Genomic DNA, 14,532 nt, shown 5'->3' with positions numbered 1-14,532 from the left:
GGAGTACAGTGGCAAGGAGAGATAGTCTTTGTGAGGCTTGACCATTAATGGGTCTTTGGAAGTGTGAAGATTAGGTATAATCTGTTTGAAGGAACCTTGTATTGTTCCAAGTTGGGTGAATTAGGACAGTCACTTTGAAGACAAGAAGTGATGTGAGAAGTTGTACCGCACAAATAGTTTGAAGAGTTTTTTCTTACTGATTAGGACTTGTGATTGGGTCCACTATGCTCTGCATTGTATTGGTATCGGAGCAATGGATTAGATCCTTGCAAGTAGATGAATATTGAGGAGAAATCTAGAAAAGTTGAAAATGACTTTGACAAGATCAGAGAGGGAAATGCTATAGGTATTCAAAGAGTGGAAAGATGATGTAGGAGCATCTTGGCTACTTTGTCAATTTTGCATCAACCAAAAATATTTCCTTTCAGTTGTTCCTGTTTGCTATTCGAGGAATGGCCTTTGCTGTTTGTGTTTCCTCTTTCCCCGTAGTTGGCTCCATGAAGTGGAACTATTGTGGACCCTTGTCCCATGTTCGTGGAAACTCATTCATTCATATGCGGGAGATATCCTTTTTCTTTTCTTGTGGCGTGTTCTATCCTGGCAGTCCGAGAAACGTGCGGGATTGGCTTAGGTGAGGTTACGTGTAGTATCAAGGATTTTCGCGGCCTTGGGAATCTCTTCTTGGATCATGTGTGGACCTATCTTTTTCGCCATAGATGTTCTTTTGCTTGTAAGGTCGTTGAATTCTCCTTTATGGGAGGAGCCATATTTTGTATTAATTCGCCCGACAAGCCAAATTGTGGTCTTGCTAGCTGTTGGTTCCCAAAATTGCTGGTTAGAAACCTACGAGCCTTGCCTGCTCGATGCTAGGTATCTAACTGATTTTGGCTAACTTGACAGGATTGATTCCAATCCTTTGCCCTTTTGGTTCCACTGAACCAAGGCCTGTTCACCTAAATCTTGGATGGCAAAACTTAATTCCAAGACGATTTATAGCGGATTATAGCAAAACTCCTCAATTGGCAAGCATCAAGGAAACATTGAGTTATTTATCTTCAAAATTCGATTGCTTTTATTTAAGATTTTATGTGTTGCTGAAAAGAAAAAGGTTTAAAATAAATTACTATTATGAATATGATGTAATTTCCTTCAAAAGAAAGAGTTAAAAGATTGCCAGCATATAAGTCTAAGGATTTAGAAACGGATTAATGATCAGTGCCAAATCTTAATGGGTAATAGAGTCAAATGTATATTCCTTACATACAACTTGATGATATTAATGATATTGTATATGTTAATAACTTAATTACTACGATGCCACGAATTGATTCACCTATGCACATTTAGATCAGTCTGTAATAATTTAACCTTTTGGATAAAACAGATACAAATAGAGGAAAGATTATATATCCTGCAATATTTGTATTAATCACTGTAACCCGGGTGCGCGCACCCGGGTCAAAAGCCTTGCGCACCCGGTGCGCGTACGCACCCGGTGCTCGTGCGTCATGCACCCAAGCACCCCCGCCCGCGGTTTTTTCGCCACCGCACCCCCACCGCACCCTCGCCGCACCGGTCGAGCACCGGGTGCTTGGGTGCTTCCTGGGTGCGAGGGTGCGCGGGTGCGCCACGGATGCTCGCGGGGTGCTTCCCGGGTGTGCGCGGGGTGCGTCGAGAAGAGGCCCAATTTAAAAAAAAATAAACAATACTTTTTGCTTTTTTTTGTTTTTGAAGTATGCTAACCCTAATTTGGTGTGGGTCCCATGTAGTCTATTTGAAGGCTTAATAAGACCAATAGATCTCTTATTCATTTCATCATTTCATTTCACCATTTTGGAGTAGCAAGGAGCTAAGTCAGAAAGAGTGTTTGGAGGAGCTTGTGAGAGATTAGTGGGTGGTTTTGCAAGGGATTGCAAAATCAAGAGGAGCTAGAGGAGCAAGAAAGTTTGATTTGGCAAGTGTCTTCTCAAGTTCGAGCCTTCAAGGTAGGGTTTTTTTAATTTTACTTTGTTTTTTTGGTTTTAAAAATCAATTTATAATTTTTAAATTTAGTATTTAGTATTTAGTTTTACTAAGTTACTTTCAAGTTTCAAGTTTCATTCTTGAATCTTGTTGATAGTTGAATCTTCTTAGTTCTATGATTTTTTATTTTATTATTTATATTAATTTTTAGTTTTTTTCATTGTTCTTAAAATAAAAATATGGCAATATGGCATATGCTGAAACGTATTTAGTAAAATACATTTCAGCATATGCCATATTGCCATATTTTTATTTTAAGAACAATGAAAAAATTTAAAAACTAAAAATTAATATAAATAATAAAATAAAAAATCATAGAACTAAGAAGGTTCAACTATCAACAAGATTCAAGAATCAAAAATAAAACTTGAAACTTGAGAGTAACTTACTAACTTAGTAAAATGTTTCAGCATATGCCATATTGCCATATTTTTATTTAATATTTTCTTTTAGTATTTTACTATTTAGTTTCATTTTTTAATACTTTAAATTTTTAAATAGTAAATGCTAAAATTAAATAGTAAAGTTTTAAGTTTTAAATTATTTTTACTTGGGCTGAAATGTATCATGATCATTTTTATAATTTTACTTTCATTTTGTGAAATGCAGTTTTATAAATGGCTTCTAGATCCAGCCAAAGTGCAGAAGACATGGAAATTAATGAGCCAAGTGCATCTGATTATGAGCCTGAAGGAAGTGATCACGGGGCTGATGTAGGTGGTCAATCTGAGCCTGCGGAAGAGCCTCCTTATGTTGCACCAGGGGTGCCTTCTACTGATTGCCCTTCAGAGATTTTGAGGAAGTATGCTAGGGGTCCTTATGACCCAAAGTCCCCTCTTAAACAGTTTGCTACAAAAATTACACGCCCTACACCTTCAGGGGGTGGCACACCCAAATGGAAGTGCAATATATGTGGAACAGAATGGTTTGGCAGCATTACAAGAGTTAATTCACACCTTCTTTTTTGGAGTGGCTATGGTGTGAACCCATGCATGTTCTTATCAAATCCTGAGAATGTCAGATACATAATTGAAGTAAATAAACTATGGGGCATTCCTGATGATAGTGTTGTTCTAGTGCCTAGATCTTTGTCTGCTAGGCAACAGGTATAGCATATACAGCAGTTACAGGGGCAACGAGATACATCTACTCGTATCTTGCATCAGAGAGCAGGGACTATGTCACCTACACCATCATTCTCCTCACCTACACACAGTTCAACTAGGGACAGCAATAGGGGGAAATGAAAAGCAACTTCAAGTGGTACTGATAGTAACCCCATTGCTCATTTATTTAACATGCATGCAAGGGACCGGTTAGATGATGCTGTTGGTGATTTCTTCTTGGCCAATGGCATCTCTACACATGTGGCTCGATCTCCCTATTTTGTGAGGATGATTACCATGGCAGTGAATGAGGGAGAGCCATCATATGTGCCACCAGTTGACCACAAGCTGAGGACTACAGTGTTGGATAGAGCCTATGACAAGGTTGGGATCTTGATGGAGCAAATGAAAGCATGTTGGATGGACTCAGGTTGCAGCATTATCATGGATGGGTGGACGGACATTAGTCATCGTCCACTCATCAACATTATGGTTACATGCACGGAGGGCCCATATTTTTTGAAGGCAGTTGATTGTTCAGGGCATCGTAAAGATGCTGATTTTCAGTTTCATGTGCTTAGGGAAGCCATTGAGGAGGTTGGACCACAAAATGTGGTCCAAGTTGTGACAGATGCAACACATGTGTGCAAAGCTGCAGGGAGGCTTGTTGAGGCAGCTTATAGGCATATTTGGTGGACTCCATGTTGTGTGCATGCCATGAACAATGCACTCAAAGACATGGGGAAAATAGAGTGGATTAGAAAGGTGGTTAATGATGGGAGAGAGGTGCAGATGTTTATTTGCAATCACCATACATCACATGCACTTTTCATGAGCTTCACAAAGAAGCAATTCCTGAAACCAGTTGAGACCAGGTATGCATCATATTATATTCTCTTGGAGAGAATGATTGAGTTGCAAGAGCCATTGCAACTCATGGTTATGACACAAGAATGGAATCGATGGCCTGAGTCCAGAACAGAGCAGGGGAAGAGGGTAAAGGAGACAGTGAAGAGTGATCAATTTTGGAGTGATGCAAAATACATAGTCTCCATCATTACTCCAGTGTTTTAGGTGATCAGATATGGAGATGCAGATTCACCTAGCCTTGGAGAGGTTTATGAGTGCATTGATTCAATGCTTGGGTAGATGAGGGCTGTTGTGCGTGAGAGAGACCCCACTCTAGCATTCTATACGGAGCACATTGAGCCTATCATTCACCGCAGGTGGGAGAAGTTGAACACTCCTTTGCACATGGCTGCCTATGCATTGAACCCGAAGTGGTACATACCTAGGCCTGGTAGAGTCACACCACTTCAGGATGATGAGGTGAAGAATGGGTTCTTTCGATGCATTGCCAAAATGTATGATACTGAGACTGCTAGTAAGATCCATACTGAGTGGTCCGAATTTGCTAGTCTTTCAGGTAATCCTTAAATCTTGATTCAGTGCTCTAAACTCTTTATAATTATAAGTTCTTTTAATAATTAATTGTTACTTATAAGTTATAACTTTATTTAAGTTATTTATAATTTTAATATTATGTTGTAAACTTTAAAACTTGTAACTTGTAGGATACTCGGATATTGCAAAGGTGGATCTCAAAACCATGGCACAAAAGAATCCCATTTTGTGGTGGAAATGTCATGGGTCACAAAAGTTAAAGATCACCTCACTAGCCATTCGACTGCTTTCTCAGGTTTGTAATACTAATAACTAATTCCAGCCCTTTACAATCTTACTTGAAGAGTTTTACCTTGCTGATTTTAATTTATGCTTCATTGATTCAATAATTATTAATCATCGATTTACCATTTATCATTTGTTACAAATTGTATGAACATTTGTTTGTAACTTGTAAATTGTAACTTTCAACTTTGTTATCTTAGGTGTCTAGCTCCTCAGCTGCAGAGAGGAATTGGTCCACTTATAGCTTCATTCACTCTGTTAAGAGGAATAGACTTGCCTCTAAGAGAGCGGAGAAGCTGGTTGCTGTACATGGTCACTTGCGGCTCAAAGATCGCAAGACACGTGAGTACAAGGAGAGCCCTGCAGCACGATGGGATGTGGAGCTAGAGGATCGAACTCAAATTGATGAGGATGCCGATGCAGAAGCCAATGTAGGGCTAGTTGTTGTTCCTTTAGAGGATCAGGATCTTACCCAGGAGGAGTCTAGTAGTTCCAGTGATGAGGACTTTGGCATAGGGGATGATTAGAGAGCACTTGAGAATCATCCATTCTCATTATTGGCATTTTGTTATTTTGTTGATTATACTCACTTTGATATGGCTATGATACATTATTATTATTTCACTGTTTCATGCTATTCAACTCATTGTCATCATGAGCATCTTTATGATATATGATATTCATAAAATCATATTTGAACAATGAATTTTGAATCTTGCATCTTGAACTAAGTTAATTTGTCAAATGGTCATTAGTAATAGTAATGGTTATGAAATTTCAAGTTTCAAGTTTGAACTTATGGTTTGTGAATCACATTTTAATTTTCTCTATTCATTGTAGTCAACTATATTTGATATGTTAATGTTACATTGTTATATAATATATTGAAGTATCATTTCATAATTAGCATTTTCAATCATATATATTAATAATATTATATATATACTATGCAACCCCCTCCCCCCACTCCCTCTCCTCCCCCCCTCCCCTGAACCCCCCCTCTGCTCCCCCGCTGCCGCACCCCCGCCGCACCCCTGCCGTCTCCAAATTGAGGCAGTTTTTTTCCCGCACCCGAAACTCATCCCGACGTCCCCCCGCACTGCTGCACCCCCGCACTGGGGTAACACTGGTATTAATCAAATCTGAATAGCTGAACAATTCAATGCACTATTCTAAATATCAAATTATAAACATATAATCATCAAAATCATAAAGGACAAGACATATACACTCCAACACTAAAACAAAATAAGTTTCTTACTGATTTTATTGCTGCAATAGTTCGTATTGAAGACTCTCAGAACTTGTTGGAGCTCTATCCAATACAAATCAACCACAGGCAACCTTAAAAATTAAGTTCAGCAATCCTCAACCTTTGTCTGCTTTGCTCAATATTTCAACACTTTCTCATTGAAGAGATTAAAAACGTACGCTCAAAGTATGAAGGGAATTCTTAACAATATGTGCTATCCTCAAAAAATTGTCTCTTTTGCTCCTCCCATGCCTTACATTTATAGAGGATGGAAGGGTGCTTGCTGAAACAACACACCCTTTCACCGCAACTAATCCTAACTTAACAAAAAACTAAAATGCAACTGTGGTTCATTAACCACCGATAGGTGCCATATCCTATACTTTGTTAATAAACTATTTTAAATTTTGATGTGTCGACAAAGCACATAGTATTCATTCCCGCCAGCGACTTGTCCTCCATCTGCCCAGCGTTGAAAATCCTGAGACCTCCGCATACCTGCCACAACATAAAAACATTATAAGTACATATGCAAAAAATTTATTAAAAATACTTACCAGTGAGAACTCTTGGATGCCAGTAACTAGACTTTTTGATGCCAAAAGCATTTCGAAGGCTTCACATTTCCAATGCTGCAATCGTATCCTTTTGTGTCTGATAAAATGTTTATCCAAGACGTTAGTGCCTTGGGAATGTTGTGCGATGTAATTACTCCTCCCCTTGTAAATATCCTCAACCGCTCTGAACCGCCTACGGCTCAAATTCCAAACGCTAAGCAATGATGGCGATAACATCGTGCACTGCATATCCCAAATGAATCACGGTGCTACAATCGGATTGAACACTTTATTTCCTATCGCAAGAAGCCTCTGGGTATTTGAAATCTTTGATAAATCATTTCTCTAACTACGTTATTCTCCAACCTTTGTAATATATCTGTCTCACTTCAGCGTCTTTGAGACCGTTTGTTTTGCCCATCCTGTCATATTTTCACTTGCCGTCTATTGTGATGGAATCCCATGGATTGGACGCTGAACCTCTCTAACAATGAATTTGAGATGCCCATTACTAAACAGGTGAAAAAAAAACTTTGTTGCTGTATCAAGCCAAACTTATTTGACTCTTCCACCTCATGGTGTTTACTCTTTGTTATTAATAACATGCTTTTGGTAATCGTTCAGATAAAACTTTTGAATGTTTTCATTGTCTGAATTGGTCTCGTCTATAGATGAGTGTACTGGTTCAATCCACTTTTTGCCTGTAATCGCAAGTTCTGTGCAACAGACGATCATTGGCAGATGGAGTATACATCTTCCAGATTTCTCCACCATCGGTAATCACTATGAGTATTAATATTACTTTCAGAACTTCTCCAATCGATGCCTGGAATTTAATACTTTTATAAATTTGCTCATCATGTGCTCAAACTGACCTCTGGTATGTCAGTATTGCCCAATTCCGTATGTGTATCGTGACATCACAAAGGGGCAATATTTGTGGGTGGTGTCCACTTGTATCATATTCTGCTAAGGCTATATGATGAATTCAAGCGGAGGGCTCTGGATGGGACAGAAACAGCTTCATCAGAAAATCTGCCAAAGACCAAATGCAAAAAATTCCAAGAACTTGAGTAACATCAAGTATTGTGTGCAATGATCTATTCATTGCCAATGTCGCGTCTGAACCTTCAATCGAAAATATCAAGGATGTTACTAATTGGGCAGCTCTATTCAATTGATGAAGTCTGTAAACCTCGAAAATAATGGGAACAATGGGCCATTTAGATGTCCTTTTATTTGCAGCATATCGTTCAAATGTGAATTGGATTACTAAGCCAGCTAAATATGGTGCAAATCATAGTTCCAAGAATCACGGCGATTCATGCGATTCATGCGATTCGGCGATTCGATTCAAGCCAAACGATTTTTTGTGAATCGGTGAATCGAATCAGTGATAAAGGGTTTATGAAATAAGTTACTCACTAAATTTCAAGGGTTTTTTAAATTTTCCGATTCATGGCCGATTCACGATTTGATTCGGCCTTGCCGATTTCGATCCGATTCCGATTCTTGTTACTTTGGTGCAAATACAGCGAGTGCTGCCAGTCCTGCCCATTTCCATACAACGGTAGTACAAACAAGAGGCATTGAAACATTGAGTAATAAGTTGGTAACTGAAGGACCCCTGTACCAAAATAATTTGTTAATTAAGCTCCCTTCACTTGATGTGAACTTTTGAAAGGCTATGTGCAAATTATAAGTAAGTTGTATAAAGACAACGACTCCAGCGTAGAATAAAGCTTCTGTGGAAAGCATTATGAGAAAATCTGCCCAAAGAGAGTCCGGAAGCACTGCTTCAAAAATTCTTTCCAAAAAAAAATGATGGCAATACAGCAGATGGTACCATTACTGCTGGACCCAAAGTCAATAAGCTTAATTTCTGCTAACTGCAGGCTCGTTGATAAAAGTATATTTTCAAATTTCAAATCACAGTGGATAACACTTGCTTCTCACAGCACAAGCAATGCATCCAGGATCTGCTTTGCAAATAACCTTCACTGGTTAAGAGATATTCCTCTGTACTGATTCGATTTGAGTATTTCAAATATTTACTCCAAGTATTTCAAAAAGCAATGCAGAGATATCTTTGATACACAAAATGGTCAAGGATGCAAACAATATGGTGCTTGTACCCTGGGTCAAAATTTATTAGAAATCTCCACAATTCTTCTCTTTAAGAGCCTTCCATCTTCATACCATCTCTGACCCATCTCACTCCCCTCTCTAATAAGAGTAATAATGCAGCCTTTACTGAATACCATCTTCAATCTATATTAAATCGAGAGCATTTTTTATAGAATCAATTATGTCTGAGAAAGAAGCTGAGCACAACGTTAATTGTAGCTCCTCACAAAGAGTCTTTCCTTCTGCAAAATCATCTCCAAGATACGTCACAAAACAAATCAGTAAACTATGTCGTGCTTGATCCCAAGAACTAGATAATCTCCTTAATGATGGATAATTATGGACAAAACTGATTCATATTATGGATTAAATTTTTAAGTTCCATCACTGGCTATATATTTTGAGATCTAGGATTAAGAAAATCTAGTTGGTGATACAATGTATCTTCAAGATGTATTTGGGTACTTAATGTATCTAGTTGGTGATACAATTTACTATATTATTTTGTAGTTCTCAGTTGATAATTTTTTTGTAGAAATATAGTCTTTGTGTTTCCTTGTTTAAGGAGCCTTCACCTCATTTGTAATTACTCATTGAATACCAATTTTCATGTTGAAAAATTAGGAACCAAATGGTTCTCTTGCAAAGACTTCTCCGAGTGTCTTCCAAAAATATGTTTGCACTAGGCCTGCCATTGACAATTCTATTGGTGAGTTTCCGAGGATCTGCATAACAACCATTACTGGTTTGTTTGTTGCGTTAACTATTAGTAACATTGAATCAATCACCTGGTTGCTTGACAGCAGAGTTTTATTCTTTTTATCTTCACCGAATTCCTATTGGGTTTTAGCATGCACCATCTCACTCGCCCGTGACACGAGAGCATTTTGAAGTTCATGAATACTTTGTAACAAGTCTACTACTTTAACTAATTTGGTAGTTTGAGTTACTTTGTTTATAACATTTTTCTTGGATTGTAAGTTTTTTAACCGTAGATCTGGCGACATTCATTACGTATACCATTCTCCACTTTGGCCCTTGCTTCATTGAGCTTTTCTTTTTCCGTACTTGGGTTCAAGTACATAGCCTTCTTTGCTTGGGCACAAGCAATGACCAATACTTCTTTTTTCTTGTCAACATTAATTTGATCCCTCAATACAACAATGTTTTGAATTTTAGGAATACTATGTGATAAATCCACTTTTGTAACTGGTTTGGTAGTTTCAAGTACTAATTTTGTAACATTTTTCTTGGAATCTAACTAATTTGTTATTGTACTTGCATTTATATATGACTAGTGATTTTCCTTACCCATACCATTCTCTACTTTGAGCCTTCCTTCATGGAGAGTTTCTTTTTCTATACGTGGGCTCTAGTACATTGGCTTCTTTCTTGGGCACGTGTAATGGCCAACACTTAATTTTGCTTGTCAATATTGTGACAAACGAATTTTCATATCTATTTCAAGACGTTTTATACTAAAACCTTCCAACATTTATATAAATAACTGGATCCTTTTCACATGACAAAGACTACTTTAAACAATTAATAGAAAATCACTGTAATCATATTCAAGATCAACTGTTAACTATTCATAACTATAATTTTATGGTCAGCTGAAATAAATAGAACAACGACTATCTATCATAACTGTAATCTTGATCAACTTAAAATAAACATAATCATATTCAATTGAAATAACAATTAACTATTCCTAATTGTAGTCATGTTCAGCTGAAATAAATAGAATAACGACTATCTATCATAACTGTAATCATGCTCAATTGAAAATAAGCATATTCTTATTCAATTGAAATAACAAATAACTATTCCTAACTGTAGTCATGTTTAACTGAAATAAAACGACTAACACACATATTTATTCATGATAAATGATTAACAAGTAAAGTAATTGCTTAACAAGAAAGAAAGGAACATACAAGCATCATTGGAGGATCTTTTATTTGGTTGTGCAAGCCTTGACATTGGTGAGAGGAGAAGCATTGTCATAGGCTTAACCTCCCAACCTTGGACGATACCTATCCCCACACATTCTATTATATAAGAATGACCCTCCCTATCTCAGGATCGGGCTTGGGATGTTGTTCAGTCCAACCATCCGAGCATCCAAGGTTTTTGAGTGCCCATTCAGTTATACCTATATAACTGACGTTACATACATCAAGTGATCATTAGATGGCACATATGCCTATAAACTACCTTGGCCAAGGATTTCCGATGGGTACATTGACCCGAACACCACCGCTCGACTTGACAACAGGTTCCATTACAGGGATAAGCATGAGCGATTAAGTATTTCATTATTTAAGTTATTCATGTTTGATTTCTTTTCTGTTTCCTTGCAGGTTCATTCCACCTCTTCACCATATGTGGCTTCATAGCCGATGATTCCTAGGTGCTTGAAAGATTGTGAGCACTGTGCCCTTTATTTAAACCTCTTCACCATTTCATGGCTACATTGCCAGTGAATCTCAGGTGTTAGAAAATTCATGAGCATTCTACTATTTATATCCTCTTATCACAAATTGCGACAACATAATACATAATTCCTTTTAAGATCGACATTACTCTTTGGATGGTAATTCAAATGACATTACTCTTTGGACAGTAATTCAGATTTTAATATTCTTACATATGGGATTGTTTCTAATTGACTTAAAGAAATTTAAGGGAAGAGGACTGATAATAAGGACATTGAGTAAGTAGCAATTCATATTGAAAAAGAAGAAGTCTGAAATGATAAAACTTCTAGACGCCTAACTGGCTGCTTTGGAAGAATTAAGAATAATACTGGAAAAGTCATATCATGACCTGATATATCATTGGATATGCTAGAATCCTTGCAACCCAAATTTGGAATCTGTCCTTTAATTGCAGACGTCCCAAATGCAGATCCCTCCAAGCTAGGTTCTTAAGGCAGAATTGCTATTGTATTGGATGCTCAGACTGGTAGTATAAAATGAAACCTTGGCTCACGGCTCTTGTGGATTCGAATGCTAGAGAGTTTATTACAGCAAAGTCCGTAGTGGTAAACGAAGATTGATGGTAACGCGGATGCTAAGTTGAATGCTTAATATGGCAAGGCAGACGAATATATAAGGAAAGGTGCCAGACTCGATTCACAGCTAAATCGAAAGGAAGGCCATGCCTTCTTGGCTTCCGCTAGTTATGTAACATATGTCATTTCGATTTACCAAATAATAAATCGATTATGAAAAGAGAAGGAAGAAAGAATTTAAATAAAAAGTTGAAAAGATGAGTTGGAAAGATTATAATTTTCAGTTATTATTATAATATGTTCTTATATACATACATGTAAGTATATTAATGGGGTGACATCATTGAATTACGTTATTATAATTTATTGGTGCCATTTCATTTTTATATATGTGTACATATGTAAGTATTTATTATAATAATATGATGGAGATTAATAAAAAATCTCTTTTGAGGTATGTATTATATTTTAAGTTAGATTATTTTATGTTTTTCCTTGATTGTTTTCTTAATAGCTCATGCGGGTCCCATAAATGTATCCTATGATTAAGTCATCGCATCCTTTTCAAGGAAGTTTAAGGTCATACCTGCTGATCCTGGTGACTGAACTAAGCGAACATTTGTTTCGATGATCCTTGTTTAGCAATGCTTCCCCCCTCTTCATGTTCTCCTGCAATCACCCATGAAAAACACTTCCGCCATAATAATAATTCCATAATAATTCATAAAAACATATTAATCATTATTTTAAATCAAACAATTGCTAATCACCTAATAACATTTATTGGTTAACAACCATCTTCATTAATAGTTAATACAACGTATATAAATAACTATCTATTTCACATGATCATGAAAGAATAATTCGTTAAATCCAACAGTTATGAACAAGTTTAAAATTAGGTCAAAAATTTGGGATGTAACAAATATTAATTAGGTTGATGGTAGCCTTTTCATTTTGGACATCCAGTGTCTTCATGATCTCCAAACCGACACTATTTGCACAATAATTACATTTTCCTACTTATTTTGATAGTCTCTTGCAAAGTGTCCCCAGTCCCTACATTGTCAACATTGAATGATAGAACCTTTTTTGGGGTCATTTTGGATTTGATTTTGCTCTTTGATTTTGATGACTTCTTAGAGATTCATTTTGTGGCTTTGATGGTTTTGATTGTGTATATATAAATTAATTTTTAATCAGATTTAGAGTAAGGGATGTCTTTTACTATTTCAGCATTTGATGATTTAATCACAGGTTTGTTGTGAGCAGATTCAAATAAAAAAAAAAGGATTTTGATCATATGTTGAGTATGGATGTACTGCGAATCCAATATTAATACATAGTGAATATTGGCAAGGTCTGAATTTATTTCTGGTTATACTTGATCTGTTCTAGATTGCACATTAATTGATTTCAATATGTTCTAGGCAGATCTTGTCTAGTCTTATTTATATTATATTGAACAGACATGTCCTTGAATGGACATGTCTCCACACGGTGGACACATGTCCATTCAGGGCATATCCCTAATATGCACCAATTCACTAATAATCAAACTCGATCATAAATCAGGATTAGTTATCATTTGCCCTCAATGGTAATGCATAGGTAATGGCTGATCTTACAAGGCAAATAATTAGGATTAAATCTGAAATATATGTTTGCATATGACCCTATCTTGTGATCATGATTCGATCACTATATATAAGATGAACATGGAAATAAACAAGAAAGAATGTGCAGAGGCAGATCGAAGATATACTTGGATATAATGATCAGATATATTGGATTATAATAATTTGTATTCTAACGTGATTATATATATGCATCAATATAAGCAAGATACATTGGAATGGATGTATGTTAAATACAGACCATTATCATCTAATTTTTATGATGGGGACACAACCCAAGAATAGAATGGACACAACAGAAAAGGGAAATTGTATTAACTGAAAAATAAGCTAGTACATTCAGTGTAGAGAAAATAAACTTCAAAACATGCCCTAAGGGCTTACAATAGCATAAATGTGGAGATAATTTCTCCTTTCAGTACCTCCTCTCAAACTCCACTCCGAACTGCCTTTTACAATGCCAGAAATCTCCTTAAATAGACCCCGGAGGGTTAAGGACTAGGAGTACATTCTAGAAAGTGCTAGTAGGCATCCACCGACCAAATAGAAGGTTCCAGAAGCTGCGTTAGAAGTTGGTGCAAATTTAGAAGAATCCAGAAACGGTAACCGAACTTCCGGGAGGTATAACTTTTGAACCGTAGCTCCGATTGATGAACCGTTTACATTTTCGGAAAGCTCTCGAAGCGCTCTATAGCTCTATGGACAAGCTTTTCTCGTCCCCAATTTTTCGGCCCTTTTCAAGGTCATTTAATGCCCCTAACCTGACTTTGAAGCATTCTTAGGAGGTCTCCAAAACTCGAAAAACTGCAATAACTTTCAAATTGTGGGGCCTTTTGACCTGATTCTTTTTCTGGAATGCTCTAAATTACAATTGCATTCATTTGGCCAATTCACACCTTCTAGTTCACCAAAATGATGGCCCAATTACATGCTCCTATTTTTTTGGGATTTTCTAGCACACTGATAGTGGAACTGTGAGAGTTGGAACCTTTATTTGACCCAAATGGGTGTCCAAAAATGAAAACACATGAAACAGAAACTAAGTCTAAGTACATTTTTTTGGGTGACACAGGATTGCCCTTATACCTCTGGATGCTCCTGCATCATTTTATCTGAACAAAGC

General features: G+C 36.8%; 2 protein-coding genes across 18 annotated transcripts in view; both read left to right on the top strand.

Annotated features, from left to right (window-relative positions):
• The window catches only part of UCH2 (Peptidase C12, ubiquitin carboxyl-terminal hydrolase 1), a 114,437-nt gene that overhangs the window by 88,485 nt on the left and 11,420 nt on the right, over positions 1 to 14,532 (top strand). The window lies entirely within an intron of this gene.
• LOC149530473 (uncharacterized) lies at positions 4,534 to 5,436 on the top strand. The gene is made up of 2 exons (XM_089809940.1): positions 4,534 to 4,827; positions 5,018 to 5,436. The coding sequence occupies exons 1-2, from the start codon at positions 4,738 to 4,740 to the stop codon at positions 5,342 to 5,344; spliced, it is 417 nt and encodes a 138-aa protein (XP_089666066.1). The 5' UTR covers positions 4,534 to 4,737; the 3' UTR covers positions 5,345 to 5,436.

Source organism: Cupressus sempervirens, chromosome 11 (assembly GCF_028749045.1).
Source record: "Cupressus sempervirens isolate cs-2001-9-10 chromosome 11, ASM2874904v1, whole genome shotgun sequence".
In the NCBI taxonomy this organism is placed as follows: domain Eukaryota; kingdom Viridiplantae; phylum Streptophyta; class Pinopsida; order Cupressales; family Cupressaceae; genus Cupressus; species Cupressus sempervirens.
The sequence above is the reverse complement of the archived record's forward strand: the minus strand, read 5'-3'. Positions and strand labels throughout refer to the sequence as shown.